We start from the raw sequence: 15346 nt of genomic DNA, 5'->3' as shown, positions 1-15346 counted from the left end.
AAACAGGTGACGTGGAACAGTGGTGGTTTGCGATCCCGGCCTCGGGAACTTTAGAGTCTTGGAACCCACCTCGAAGGAGGCCCAATGCCCTGGGATCCTGTGTTCTCTCCAGGGGACTCTGGTGATTAGCCCGGCTTAGTGATCAACTCACGGCAACCCTTCTTTCTGCCTGTGGTCCATCAAAATATTCTGTAGACACACCAGCCAACCGCCCGCCCTGTGGGTGACTTCCAGAGAATCCGCTTTGCTTGGGGCCAGGACGTCAGCTGAGTGGGCAGCGCGCAGTTCCATGCACCACAGCCCTGAGCCACTGGATTCTCTCTCAGGAAGGAGACCTGGCTGGAGGCGGCCAGCCAATGGAGAAAAGAGGACAGGGCAGCCTGGCCTGATCCCATGAGGCCAGCTGACCTCCCTGAAGATACTTCTGTGACAGCCCAAATCCCACCCATAAACCCTCCTGTCTAGGCTGGCGTGGGAGGGTCTGTGCCTCCTAGGAGTCCCGCCTTCGAACTTCCAGAGACCATAAACCAAGGGCCACAGGCTAGAAGCCAGGGTGGTGCTGCCCACCTGGCCGGCACTTGTCTCTGCTTCCCTCACCTGGCTGCCATTTGAATATGAGCACATGTGCATAGGTTTTAAAGGTCGTCACTACCACTTATAAACCCCATCACTAGCAACCCTGCAATTGCGAGTTTGAGAACAGCCTTCTAGCAATCGATTTAAAAAATACACAGTCCCTTTAAACCGGCAAGACGGGTTAAGTGAAACCCACATCATAGAATAAAAGCAGCCAGTAAAACTAGGTGGATCTGGACGAACGGCTATGGTGTGATCTCCAAAAACTAAAGGGACAGAAGAGAGTGTACAATAAACTCTACTTGTGTTTGTGAAGAGTAAGACAGGCCAAATAAATGCACGGGTGCTGTGCCCGCCCAGGAGACATCTAGAGTGTAAGGATGAACGCAGTACTGATTGCCAGAGGGTCCCGTGCAGTTAACAAGTTACTTTTCACCTGTATTCTTTGGTTCTGGGGTCTTTTTTTTTTTAAGTTTATTTTTTTATTTTGAGAGAGAGAGAGTAGGGGAGGGGCAGAGAGAGAGGGAGAGACAGAATCTCAAGGAGGCTCTGAGCTGTCAGCGCAGAGCCCAACTCAGGGCTCAATCTCACGAACCGCGAGATCGTGACCTGAGCTGGAATCAAGAGTCAGATGCTTAAGCTACTGAGTCGCCCAGGCGCCTGGGTTCTGTGGACTTTTTTAGACCCGTGAGCTGAATTACTCTTGTGACAGTAGTAGGTTTGATTGTGGGAAGCTGACCGTTACATTGTGTTAATTACAGTGTAAAACTATAACACAGGACATACTTTACCTCATATTTCAGTCCATCGGCCCAAACATAAGTCCCTTGTCCGTGCATAAGTCCTTCTGAAAACATACCCTTTAAAACAGAACAACAACAAACCATTAGGACCATTGATTCTACGTAACAGCTGGTTTTAGTTCTCAGAATGGAGCCTTATCCCACTTTCTTTTTTTTTAATTTTTTAAACTGTTTATTCATCTTTGAGGGGGGAGGGTCACAAAGAGAGGGAGACACAGAATCCGAATCAGGCTCCAGGCTCCGAGCTGTCAGCACAGAGCCTGATGTGGGGCTCAAACTCATGAACCGTGAGATCACAGCCTGAGCCGAAGTCGGACGTTTAACCGACTGAACCACCCAGGCGCCCCATCCCACTTCCATCTGCATGAATACGCTTATCCAAATTCCCCAAAACCTACACCAAGCAGTCCTGTGTGACACTTAAACGTGAGTTTTAAGTTCGGTCTGTGTCTTCCTCTCCTAATTAAGCTAGGTAAAAATTCCACAATCTAAAAGAATTCATATGCTTTTGGTTTTGCATTTCAAAGTTTAAGGATTTTTTAAAAATTATTTAAACTAGGTAGACCTGGTTAAAACCGTTATCTGGATGTTAGAAAGTACCCCATTTGTAAATTTCACGCTCGTCTGTTTTCCACTTACTGGGACTTATCCGTATAGGTGCGCCCGTGCCCCCTGAATATTCCTCTATGTAGACAATATGCAGTTGTCAGGAGGGTCCACTTATATTTAGTGTCTGTTGTTAACACATAGGAACTAGTCACCGAAAACTTTGCACGCCTGAATGCCTAAATGTAATCAGGGAAAACGAGGCTGAAAAGTACTCCCAGTTTGGGCCACCTGGGAGGCTCAGTCATTAAGCGTCTGACTCTAGATCTCAGCTCAGATCATGATCTCACGGATTGTGGGATCGAGTCCCACGTCTGGCTCTGTGCTGATAGCACGGAACCTGCTTGGGACTCTCTCTCTCTGCCCCTCCCCAGCTTGTGCATACTCCCTCTCTCTCTCTCTGTCTCTCAAAATAAGTATATAATAAACTCAGAAAAAAAAAGAGTACTCCTAGTTGTTCCTTAGAATCACCTTGTTAGAGTCAGTGGGCGAAGGAGGAATATGTAACAGTGCCCTAAGTCAGTGGTTCTCAGACTCTTGAATGCTTCAGAAATCATCTGGGGATTGCTGGGCCCACCCTGGAGATTCTAATTCATCAGCAGGTCTGGGCTGTTGCCCAAGAATGAGCATTTTGAAAAAAAAAAATACCCAGGTAATGCTGCTGGTCCCCAGGACCGCACTCAGGAACCACGGCCCTAACTCACTAGCAAGAAGACACATTTTGTTAGGCATCCAGGTTAGCCTGGGCTCACAGGAGTCTGGCTGGCATTGAGGAAAACCACGGGGCAACCAGGGGCTTTCCAGCCGCAGGCCGGCTGTTGTTTGTATTATGGAATCAATTACAGTCGCAACAACTGGTGCTTTAATGAACAAACTACACTAGAAAAGATCATGCTGTGTCTACATGGTAAGGGCAAATGTTCCATGAAATGTTTGGCTTTATTGTCTATCTTTAGGGGATTGTGATCTAAACATGTGACATACCCACGGTCTGACTCGGGGCCTGGGGCCACAGTAGAGTCATTCTGCTGGGTCTGCCGCTCTCGCAATTTAAATGAGAGCCGAATGATGATTATTTAAAACAAATTTTTTTTAACATTTATTCACTTTTGAGAGAGAGAGACAGACAGAGACAGAGCACAAGTGGGAGAGGGGCAGTGAGAGAGGGAGACACAGAATCCGAAGCAGCCTCCAGGCTCCAAGCTGTCAGCACAGAGCCTGACTCAAGGCTTGAACTCATGAACCGGGAGATCATGACCTGAGCCAAAGTCAGATGCTTAACTGACTGAGCCACCCAGGCGCCCCAACAGATGATTATTTTTAATCAAAATAATTTGAGTCTGAGGAAAATACGGAAAGTTTACCCAGCAAGCAGCAGGCAGTGGTGGGGAGGAGATCTCAGAAATGGAGGGGTATTTGCCCCCACATCAACAGTTAAGGCAAGGCCACTGGGCCAGGCTGGAGCTACCGGGTCGCTGTGGACGAAGGCCACCGGAGACAAGACCCTCTGGGGTAATAGGAGCCGATACTGTGTCCTCAGCAGCCTGGGAGAGGTTGATCTTGTGTAATCGAGAACTGGGTGTCGCTGGTTGATTTTTTAATTTTTTTTTATTTTAGAGTGAGCACCGGGCAGGGGAGAGAGGCAGGCAGGGGGTGGGGGGAGAGAGAGGATCTCAAGCAGCCTCCACACTCGGTCCTATTCACACAGCAGTGCACTTAGCGCCCCGATTGGTGAAAGGAGACTGGTCAGCATGAACACAACAGCTGATTCCAAAACTGGCCGAGGCCAGACGGGACGGCCACATTCATGACTATTATTCACCCACGCTAATGGCGTTTTTAGGAGTTTACATGACGCAGGAATAAGAACATGTTGTATGTTTAGTGGGGGGGAAAAAAAATCAGGGGACTGAAACCCCTGCTTTCTGACCCCAACCACAAAAATTTGTTCTTATTGAAAACACACGTTTCTACCCCAATGTTTATATAGCAGCGCTTTCAACAACAGCCAAATTATGGAAAGAGCCTAAATGTCCATCGACTGACGAATGGATAAGGAAGATGTGGTTTATAGATACAATGGAATGCTACTTGGCAACGAGAAAGAACGAAATCCTGCCATTTGCAGCAACCTGGATGGAACTGGAAGGTATCATGCTGAGCGAAATAAGTCAGAGAAGGACAGATACCTTATGTGTTCACTCGTATGCGGAACTTGAGAAACTTAATGGAAGAACATGGGAGGGGGGGGAGGGGAAAAATAGTTTTTTTTTAACAGACTCTTAAATACAGAGAACTGAGGGCTGATGGGGGAGTGGGGGGGAGAGGGGAAAGTGAGTGATGGGCATGGAGGAGGGCACCTGTTGGGATGAGCACTGGGTGTTGTATGGAAGCCAATTTGACAATAAATTATATTTTTTATTTTTACTTATTATTTATTTTTTAAATTAAATTTTTATTTATTTTTGAGACAGAGAAAGAGCATGAACGGGGGAGGGTCAGAGAGAGGGGGACACAGACCCCGAAGCAGGCTCCAGGCTCCGAGCTGTCAGCACAGAACCCGATGCGGGGCTTGAACTCATGGATGGCGAGATCATGACCTGAGCTGAAGTCCAATGCTTAACCAACTGAGCCACCCAGGCACCCTGGTAAATTATATTGTTTTAAAAAAGCACACGTTTCTTCGATAATCTGAATGATCTACTGTGCCATTGCTAATGATGGGGAAAAAAATGAAAACACTTCAAAAGTGATCAAATAATTATGGTGTAGTCATGAACAGTAAATCAGAGAGCTATGCAGTATTTTAAATATTACGGAGGAAGACACGGGGGTGGCTGGTGTTTAACTGGGGCCAGAGTCTCGGTTTGGGAGGATGAAGGTTTCTGGAGGTGGAGGCTGGGGAGGGTCCTGTGCTTAATGCCCCTGACTGTACACTCAAAAATGGTTACAATGGTAGGTTTTATGTATATTTTGCCGCAAAATATTTAAGTTACGCAAAGCATGCAGCAAGGCAGCAAATTATTCATAAGTGAAAAAAGTTTCAAGATGTTATCTGCGAAATCAGTAGGCCCTATAAATGCTGATACGTCCATTCGAGGAATTAAAGGGACGCGGCGTGTCCAAAGCATTTAATGGCAAAGGGGTGACAACACTGGGATTTTACTCTTTGATATTTGCTCCAGTCGCCTTCAGGTTGTTTGGACAATAAATGAAAATCAGGAAAAGGGGGGCGCCGTCGGTTAAGCATCCAACTTCGGCTGAGGTCATGATCTCGTGGTTCACGAGTTCGAGCCCCGCGTCGGGCTCTGTGCTGACAGCTCAGAGCCTGGAGCCTGCTTCGGATTCTGTGTCTCCCTCTCTCCCTGCCCCTCCCCTGCTCATGCTCTGTCTCTCTCTCTCTAACATAAACATTTATTAAAAATCAGGAAAAGAAAACAATCTAAAATGATGACTTCTGAGGTGTGGATCCATGGTTTTACCTTAAAATAGGTAACGGGGTTCAAAGTCAAATCAGCAGTAAGTACTTCCAATTTCTTTTGAAGACTCAACAGACTTTTCTGGAGATACGAATTTCAGACTCTCCCAGAATGTTCTCACCGTCCTCCCCTCCCTGCCCATCCCCGAGACGTGTAACTCACGTGGTAGGTACAGCCTCCTTGAAAGACCGCAAAGCCTTCTCCCTCATACAGTCCATGGACTTTTTCCCCTTCATAGCTGCAAAGAAATAAAGCTCAAGGTAATGAGTGGTGTGAGCAACCACAAGCGATGGTGGGTTAAAGTCATAATTAGCATCAATGAAGAAGTACAAACAATATTTCACATTCGTTCATTCAACATATGTTCCCCGAGGGCCACTGTGAACAAGACTGGAAAGTTCCTGCCCTCGGGTGACCCTAGCTGACTGCGGAGAGACAGGCAGCAAAGAGGAAACAAACAAACAAGAGGATTCCGGATCATGTTCAATTTTTATGACAGACATGATTGGGGAGTGATGCTGAGAATAAGGAGGAGGCAGCTGCTGTGTACAGGCGGTCAGGGCCTCTTGAAGGACACAGGAGTTGTAGTGAGATGTGCAGGTCATAAAACAAACAGCCTTAAGAAGAACTCTGGGTAGAGGATGCAGCAAGTGCAAAGGCCCTGTGGCAGGAAGGAGCCAACAGCTCAAGTTCAGCCAACAGAAAGGAGGGCAGCCCAGCTGGAGAACAGGAAGGAGAGAGAAAGAGAAGAGGAGAGGAGACAGACGCTGGGGTGGGGGGTGGGGTTCCTCTAGGAGGAATCAGGAGAAGGTTCTAAGAGGGGAGCTGGCCACGGTCAGATTTATGTCAGAAAAAGAGCATCTGGATGGCCACTGTGTGGAGAAGAGATTGTAGGGAGAGCCAACAGCCAGGAGGAAATAGTGAAAAGGGGCAGAGATGGAAGGTGAGGGTTTGTTCTGGGCAGTTTCGGTCTGGGATGATGAAAAAGTTCTGGAAATTGATAGTGGTGATGGTTGTACAACAGGATGAGGGTACTTAGTGCCCCTGAATTGTACACTTAAAATGGTGAAAATAGGAAGTTCTACGTTATGTGTCTTTTATGATGATAATTTTTAAAAATCTTTTTAAGTTTGTTTATTTTGAGAGAGAGACAGAGAGAGACAGAGAGAGAGAGAATGCGAGCAGGGGAGGGGCAGAGAGAGAGGGAGAGAGAATCCGAAGCAGGCTCCATGCTCAGTGCAGAGAGCTCAATCCTATGACCCTGGGATCACGACCTGAGCCAAAACCAAAAATCAGACACTTAACCAACTGAACCATCCAGGCGCCCCTCGGTTGCACTTCTATACATTAATAGAATACAGAAATACATGGAATACAGAATACATGGAATACAGAAATATATGGAATACACTAATACACTAATAAAATAAGAGAGAAATTAAGAAAACAATTCCATTTACGATTGCATCAAAAACAATAAAATACCTAGGAACAAATTTAACCCAGGTGGTGAAAGACCTGACCTACACTCTGAAAACTATAAAACACAGATGAAAGAAACTGAAGGCAACACGAATGAAACGATATGCCATGCTCGTGGATTAAGAATTAATATTGTTAAGATGTCCATCCTACCCAAAGCAATCTGCAGATTCAATGAAATCCCTATCAGAATGCCAACAGCATTTTTCACAGGACTAGAACAAATAACACTAAGATTTGTATGGCACCACAAAAGCCCCTGAATAGCCATCTTGAAGAACGGAAATAAAGCTGGAGGCATCACAATCCCAGATTTCAAGATCTACTACAAAGCTGTAGTTATCGAAAGAGTATGGTACTGGGAGAAGAATAGACATACAGATCTATGGAACAGAACAGACAGTCCATTAAAGCCACACTTCCACGGTCAGTTAATCTACAACAAAGGAGGCAAGAATACACAAAGGGGGAAAGACAGCCTCTCAGTAGACGGTGGTGGGAAAACTGGACAGATACATGCCAAAGAGTGAATTGAGACCACTTTCTCATACCATGCACAAAACAAGACTCAAAATGGATTACAAATCTGGGGCACCCGGGTGGCTCAGTCATTTAAGCATCCGACTTCAGCTCAGGTCATCATCTTGAGGATCGTGAGTTCAAGCCCCACGTCAGGGTCCGTGCTGACAGCTCAGAGCCTGGGGCCTGCTTGGGTTTCTGTGTCTCCCTTTCTCTCTACCCCTCCCCCGCTCTCACTCTGTGTCTCTCTCTCTCAAAAGTAAACAAACATTAAAAACATTTTTTTAATGGATTAAAGATCTAACTGTGAGACCAGAAAGCATAAAACTCCTAGAATAAAACATAGGCAGTAATTTCTCGGACATCAGCTGTAACAACATTTTTCTAGATATGATTCCTCAGCAAAGAAAACAGAAGCAGAAAGAAATTATTGGGACTACATCCACGTGAAAGGTTTTGCATAGCAAAGGAAACCACCAACAACACAAGGCAACCTCTTGAATAGGAGAAGATATTTGCAAAGGATATGTCCAATAAGGGGTTAATGCATAAAATATATAAAAGACTTATACAACTCAACACCAAGATACAAATGATCCAATTAAAAAATGGGCAGGGGACCCGAATACACATTTTTTCCAAAGAAGATACACAGGAAGCCAACAGACGCACGAACAGATGCTCAACATCACTCGCCATGAGGGAAATGCAAATCAAAACCATAATGAGATATGACCTCACACCTGTTAGAAGGGCTAGACTTAAAAAGGCAAGAAATAAGTGTTGGCGAGGACGTGGAGACAAAGGAACGCTCATGCACTGTTGGTGGGAATGTAAACTGGTACAGCCACTCTGGAAAACCATATGAAGGTACCTCAAAAAATTGAAAATAAAAAAACCATATGATCCAGTAATCCCCCCACCGGGTATTTGCCCAAAGAAAATGAAAACACGAATTCAAAAACATAAATGCACCCCTGTGTATGGTGGCATCGTGTATAACAGCCAAGATTTGGAAGCAGCCCAAGTGTACGTCCATGGATGAATGGAAAAAGAAGATGTGGTGTATATATATAGGCACTGGAATATTACTCGGCTACAAAAGAGAATGAGATCTTGCCTTTTGCAACAATATGGATGGAGCTAGAGAGGATTATACATGAAATAAGTCAGAGAAAGACAAATATACAATTGCACTTATATGTGGAATCTAAAAAACAAACAAGATGCAAAAACAGACCCATAAATACAGAGAGCTGGTGGATGCCAGAGCAGAAGAGGGTGGGGGGGATCGGCCAAATGGGCGAGGGGGAGAGGGAGAGGTAGGCTTCCAGTTGTGGAGTAAGTCCCGGGGAATAAAGGGTACAGCATAGGGAATACCGCCAGTGGTATTGCAATAGTGTTGTGTGATGACAGATGGTTTCAATTAAGAAATGAAAACATGGGGTGCTTGGGTGGCTCAGTCGGTTAGGTGTCCGACTTTGGCTCAGGTCACGATCTCATGGTTCGTGAGGTCGAGCCCCACATCGGGCTCTCTGCTGTCTGCCTGTCGCCACGGAGCCCACTTTGGATCCTCTGTCCCCCTCTCTCTGCCCCTCCCCCATTTGTGCTCTCCCCCCAAACAATCAATATTTAGAAAAAAATAAAAAGAAATGAAAAGAAAAATGGCCACTGATAATCATTCAAACCGTAAATCTTGACTGAGCATCCCCTATGCCTAAGGTCTGGTGTTTGATACTCTGGGCGTGTCTGTGCAAGGACAGAATTTTCCACCTGGTAGAGAAGTTGAAACTTGGAAACAAATTATGGTAATTCATCCATATTACATATGTATGTAATAGAAAGTAGTACATACTATGTATATAGTAAAACATGATAGAAAGTGATAAGCATGATAAAAAAAGTTTTGGGCAAAATGACTTCCTATTGGGAAGAATCCATAGAAAAGATTTGGACCAGAAGAGTAGGTTGGAATTTGACCATTCAGAAACGAAGCAAAGCCATCTTTGCAAGCAAAGATAAAAATGAGATTGTGGGGGAAAGTCTAACTGGGCTCTTGAGTTTGAGAGGAGAGAGGCAGGCTGCGGTCAGAGTATCAGGCTCAGGGGTTTTATTCTGTAGACAATGTTAAGAAATCAAAAGTTTTTAAGAATGTGGCAGCCAGCCTCAAAATGGCCCCAGAGCAATTCTCACCTCCTAGGAGTCACAGCCTTGTGGAATCCTCTCTCACACTGAAGAGGGCTGACCTGTGAGACCACTAGGGTATTGCAGAAATGACAGAGGTATGGGCGCCTGGGTGGCTCAGTTGGTTAAACTTCAGCTCAGGTCATGGTCTCGAGGTCTGGGAGTTCGAGCCCCATGTCAGTCTCTATGCTGATGGCTCAGAACCTGGAGCCTGCTTCTGATTCTGTGTCTCCCTCTCTCTCTGCCCCTCCCTGGCTTGCGCTCTGTCTCTCTCTCAAAAATAAACAAACATTAAAAATTTTAAAGAAAGACAGAAGGAAAGGGCAGAGGGTGATGACAGAGCAGGTCCTAAAAGACACACGGCTTCTGCCCTAGCTCTCTCTTGGATTACTCTCTGAGGAAGCCAGCTGCTAGGTGGTGGGGACACCAAAGGACATACTGCTGTGTGATGAGGAACTGAGGCCTCCTGCCAGGGAGCCCCTTTGAAAGCCGACTGTGCAGCCGGCCAAGCCTTCAGATGATGGCAGTCTAGACTCACATCTTGGCTGGACCTCCAGAGATCCTAACCCAATACCAACCAGCTAAGCTGCTCCCAGATTTTTGACCCCCATAAACTATGTGAGATATTTGTTTTAATTACCACGCCCTGGGGTGACTTGTTACACAGACAAGTAAGTAACTAATCCCCGGAGTGATGTATGTAAACAATTAGGAGGGCAAATCCATACAGGAGGCCTGGAAGAGCCTAGAAGCAGGGAAATATTTAGGAAGTGAGTCCAATAGCCCAGTCAAGAGGGAATGAAGAAGCTAAGCAGAGAGAAAGGGGTTAATGAGAGAAGCACAGAGGAAAAAGAAATACAAAAGGGCAGGGCAGGAGGAGGGCAGCCCCAATAGGGAGGGAAATGGTGGTGCCCGTACAGAAATAGGGACCAACGGATGGGGCGCCTGGGTGGATCAGTCGGTTGAGCGACCGACTTCAGCTCAGGTCACGATCTCACGGTTTGTGAGTTCGAGCCCCACGTCGGGCTCTGTGCTGACAACTCGGAGCCTGGAGCCTGCTTCGGATTCTGTCTCCCTCTCTCTGCCCTTCCCCCACTCATGCTCTGTCTCTGTCTCAGAAATAAACAAACATAAAAATTTTTAAAAAAAGAAAAAGAAAAAGAAATAGGCACCAATGGAAAAGCCCAGGGCTGGGGGTGGGGGTGGGGGGGGGGGCATGGCAGCACCCAGAGGAACCATCTATGGGGTGTGTTTTTCCCAGTGAAGAATCTGGGGCTCAGAAAGGTTCAAGGATGGGATTGATGTCATAGAGCCAGGACTCCGGTCCAGATCTTATTTCAAGTCCTTCAGTCTTTGCTTTTGGACACAGGGGGCTTGAAGTCGGGTTGGATGATGTTCAGGAGTTATAAATTTGAATATAAAACTCCAGGAGAGAGACCAGGGCTGAAGACACAGACTTTTACAGTCACCTAGGAGAGTGACAGGGAAAGCCACAATAAGAGATTGCAGAGAGAGAACAGAGCATGAAAACACTAGAAAGGGGAACACGGAAGATGCAACACATCAAATTCACCTTTCAACTATGAGTTTGGTGAGAATGGGCTCTTCGTACTGAGTGGCGTCTTCATTCAGCTGGGCATCGTCATTGGACTCTTTTCTGAGCCCTGATTCACTGAGATGCGTTTCCAATGGTGGGGCAGCCCTGGGGGACAGTTCTTGTCTAGCAGCGTTGCTGTCTGGTGTGGAAAAGTCTGGATTATCAGTGGAGGGAGAGCGGGAAAACTTATCCGCCCGTTTGTCCGCTTTTTTCTTTTCTTTCACCATTGTCTTTAGAAGTCCTAAAGTTTATATATGTAAGTATCAAATGATTCCTTCGGTTGGGAGCTGTTTGTTTCAAAGTGTTGATCGGTTTTATCTGAAAAAGAAAAATCGTAGCTCTACATACTTGCGGGTTTCATCCGTAGCTAAAATTTTAGCTTTACAACCCAATGTCATTATCATTCTCCTCTTTAAAGCTTGAAAAATTATGATTATCCAGTATCACCAGTTTATAAAAATATCGCATTGGTTGTTCCTAAATTTTTTTTTGTTTTATTTTTAATGTTTATGTATTTGAGAGAGAGAGAGAGAAACAGAGCCTGAGCAGGGGAGAGGCAGAGAGACAGGGAGACACAGAATCCGAAGCAGGCTCCAGGCTCTGAGCTGTCAGCACAGAGCCCGACTCAGGGCTGGAACCCACGAACTGCGAGATCATGATCAGAGCCGAAGTCGGTTGTTTGACTGAGCCACCCAGGCACCCCATTCCTAAAATGTTTAAAAACTGGAAACACTGCCTACCATTTCTTTTCAAATAGTGTTCCAGCAAGAAGGGAACCCGATACATTAAAAAATGGCTACTTAACCCTTAAGGTCTTACATGCTGGCAATTCCTACTTTGAAAGCCCATCTCTTAATACGTCTGCATGGAGGGGCGATTGGGTGGCTTAATCAGTTAAGCATCTAACTCTTGATTTCTGCTTGGGTCATGACCTTGTGGTTCATGGGTTCGAGCCCCACGTCTGGCTCTGTGCTGATAGTTGGGGAGCCTGCTTGGGATTCTCTCCCTCTCTGAAAAAATAGGTAAACTAATATCTATATCTGCATGGTAAAGTGCTCAAGAGCTGTGTTCAGGTTCCTGCACTGCTCCTCACCAGCTGCGTGTCCTTAAGCAGGTTAAACTCCGTCTGCTTCAGATACCAAATAGAAAAAACAGGGCCTTGACTCATTTGTAAGAATTATATGAAATGATGCACAGAAAACCTCTGAAGTGTGGGATACAGCACACTATCAATGATGTTGTGATTATTGTGTCACTTCTCTGTGTTTGAACTTGAAATCTTGGGCTGCCCACTCCATATGCCAAACTGAGTGCCTCCCATGCCAGAAAAGGAGCCGTGTGACGTTTGCCCAAGGTCACGGAGCTGACGGGCAGGTCCCCAAAGCCACAGTTTTCATGGCCTCCCAAACTGGCCTCATTGAAAACATCCCAGTGCAACAAACAATATACACAGATGAGTCCTGGGGTGCGGGGCAAGGTCTGGTCCCTCCTCACACCCTGAGGGGTCCAAGGGGACACCCCCACATCCTCTGCTTGGATGGCATCCTCTGGACACCCCACCTGCCAGTCATCGACACCCCTAGGCTTTGCTCTCACCAACATGATCCCGCTTTTCTTGCCCTTCAAACCCCATTACTCCCTCCAGCCCCTAGCCCAGGGAAGCCCAGGTGAGCCTTTGCTACAGATAGGTTTGCGGTCTCTGGGTGAAATCTTCACTACAACTAAGGCCCATCTCCTTCCTCGAGACCTGTTTCCCAGTAACTTTTGTTTATATTCTGGTCCCCCTGGCTTGAGGCCCTTTTACCCTGGCGATTTATTCCTTCCTGAGGCAGCACAAAAGGGGCGCGCATTCTCTGAGCTTGGGGCTCCCGGCAACTCCTGCCCACCGCACCTGCTCAGGTCCTGGGGGCCGCGTCCGCCTGGCGGAGGAAGAGCCGGACCTGACCGGGAAGTCGGCCGCGGCGCACGCAGGACCACCGGCGGGGCGCCCACCCGGCTCCGGTCTCCGGAGGGGCGCAGCCAGGAGGAGGCAGAGATCGTACGGAGCGTCCCGACCGAGGCTGATCTCCAGGCAACCACAGGCCCCGCCCCGCCCTTAAAGGGACCGCCGGCCGAGAAGCCGCTGAGCCACAAGGCTCGGCCCCTCTGGTCCAGAAAGTCCAGGTGGCAACCTGGAGCTGGACGCACCTGACGCAGGTTTTCCCAGCTCTGTTAATTGCCGCGTGGCCTCGCAGCGTTTATCTTCACCGTAACACAGGAATCCAGGCGGCTTCCACTGCCGTAAACAAATTACTCCAAACTTAGTGGCTTAAAGCAACACGAGTTTATCATCTTACGATTTTAAGTTATGAGTCCAGCAGGACTGGTTTCTTCGGTGGCTCCAGAGAAGAATCTCTTTGTTTTTCCACTTTCTCGACGCGGCTTTCCTACATCCTCGGTATCAGCTGAGAAAGGTTCTCCAATTTTTAAGTCACGGGGTAGATTGGGCCCACCCGGCCAATCCAGGATCGTGCCCCGCTTCATGACCCTCCCCTCAACCACATCTTCAGAGCCCCTCTGGCCACTTGGGTCACGTATTTGAGGGCTCTCGGATTAGGACACAGCGGTGAGGGAAGGGGGGTTGCCTAAGACCCCCATTTGTAGAGTTCCTGCAACTATTAAATGAGATCCTGTAGGAGGGCACCACAGCATAGGCACTTAGGACAATAATTACTCGATTATTTCAATACGTCTAAGGAATTCTAAGTTTGCAAATAGAAGCTGAGTAGGGGGGGAGGCCACACTGGTCACTGTACAGCCCACAGCCGTCTGGGTCCACAGGGGCTTGCTTTCGTCTCCGGCAGGACGAGATTCCACGAAAAGTTATCTGACAACAGGGCTTCTGCTCTCAGGACCAGTAACGGGAACATCTTGCGATTCCCACCCCAAAAAAACCACATCACAGCATTAAAGTTACAGAAGAGTCAATCTTTTATTTCCCCTTGCCTACGAACGTTTGCCGGGGAACATTTAAAAATAGTGACCCCAGGCCCCACTTGGCCATCTTCCTCCAGCTGGGCAGAGAATCTCTCTTGGGTTTTTTTTTTTTTTTTTTAATTTAATGTGTATTCGGGTGGACAACCCCGAACCCAAAAGGACCGTAATTTTATGAAATAAAGCCATTATGAATTTAATCATACTACGGGCTGAAAGTTGCTGACTAAGATACCTCAGGCCACAGCAGCAGAGGCCCAGGTGGCTTTCGAAGCGTGCTTCCTGTTTCTGTAAGACATGCTCTTCTCGCCTGTACGTGCGCACACACATTCTGGTGCGGGACAAAAGCCGGTGCAAGCACTGCTCCGCGTGGTTTGACAAGGTTTTCAAGATCATTTCTAGTGGATCTGGTCATTTTCTTTTTTTTCAAACAGGTTTATTTGGCAACAAGCTGACTCGTTAAAACCCTGCTTTGGAAAAGGAAAAATCTGCAATAAAACGTACAATTCTAGAAAGCGAGAGATGTTGTCACTTTTGAGAAATGAAATCCAGGTTGGCAATGTGTCTCATGGTCGGCCTTCCGTGGGGACAGTTCCAGGGATGGTCCATCTCACCCATGTGGGTGATCAGTTTCTTCATCTCACTTGTGTTTAGGGCGGTTCCAATCATCACCTGAGGAGGAGACACAACGGTTCCAAGTTTTACAAAGGCTCTGGGTACAAGAGCACCTCTCCAGCAACATTTTTCTCTGGAACGAGGATGGACACGATGACTATACAAAACAGCGGTCCCTGAAAAATCTTCCTCTGAGGAACCCTACCCGCTGATATCTCAGCCGCCCTCCGCTTTGTGAAATCCAGCCCTTCCGTGGCTCCTTTACGGCAACACACCTCTGTTACAGACACTGACCACACCTGTCCAGGATGCAACCAGTCTCAGTGGCCCTCCCACCGCCCAGACCTGTCACCTTGGCAATCACAGGGCCTCTGAAGACCTCCCCGCTTTCCCCCTCCACCTGTTCTCCACTCAGCGGCCAGTGATTCCTTTCAAAAGCTGTCAGATCACATTGCCAGCGCTCGCTGCTCACCTGGGTAAAAGCCCACGTGCATCAGCGGATTTGGCCCCTC

The 15346-nt window shown here is 47.2% G+C and overlaps 2 protein-coding genes across 7 annotated transcripts in view; both read right to left on the bottom strand.

Annotated features, from left to right (window-relative positions):
• RSPH10B (radial spoke head 10 homolog B) overlaps positions 1–13297 on the bottom strand; it is a 62964-nt gene extending 49667 nt beyond the window's left edge. For all 4 annotated transcript variants that reach the window (XM_040455862.1, XM_040455864.1, XM_040455865.1 and 1 more), the window contains exons 1-4: positions 13138–13297; positions 11223–11564; positions 5627–5702; positions 1368–1436 (exon numbers count right to left, since the gene is read on the bottom strand). In XM_040455862.1, the coding sequence (XP_040311796.1) occupies positions 1368–1436; positions 5627–5702; positions 11223–11473 (396 nt within the window). In that variant the 5' untranslated portion in view covers positions 11474–11564; positions 13138–13297. The remainder of the gene's footprint in view (positions 1–1367; positions 1437–5626; positions 5703–11222; positions 11565–13137) is intronic.
• An 895-nt stretch (positions 13298–14192) lies between these two features.
• Positions 14193–15346, bottom strand: part of PMS2 (PMS1 homolog 2, mismatch repair system component) — a 31930-nt gene continuing 30776 nt past the window's right edge. For all 3 annotated transcript variants that reach the window (XM_040455853.1, XM_040455851.1, XM_040455852.1), the window contains one exon: positions 14193–14891. In XM_040455853.1, the coding sequence (XP_040311787.1) occupies positions 14748–14891 (144 nt within the window). In that variant the 3' untranslated portion in view covers positions 14193–14747. The remainder of the gene's footprint in view (positions 14892–15346) is intronic.

Source organism: Herpailurus yagouaroundi, unplaced genomic scaffold (assembly GCF_014898765.1).
Source record: "Herpailurus yagouaroundi ecotype Mexico unplaced genomic scaffold, PumYag 216, whole genome shotgun sequence".
Lineage (NCBI taxonomy): Eukaryota > Metazoa > Chordata > Mammalia > Carnivora > Felidae > Herpailurus > Herpailurus yagouaroundi.
This window is presented reverse-complemented; position numbering and strand designations above follow the sequence as displayed.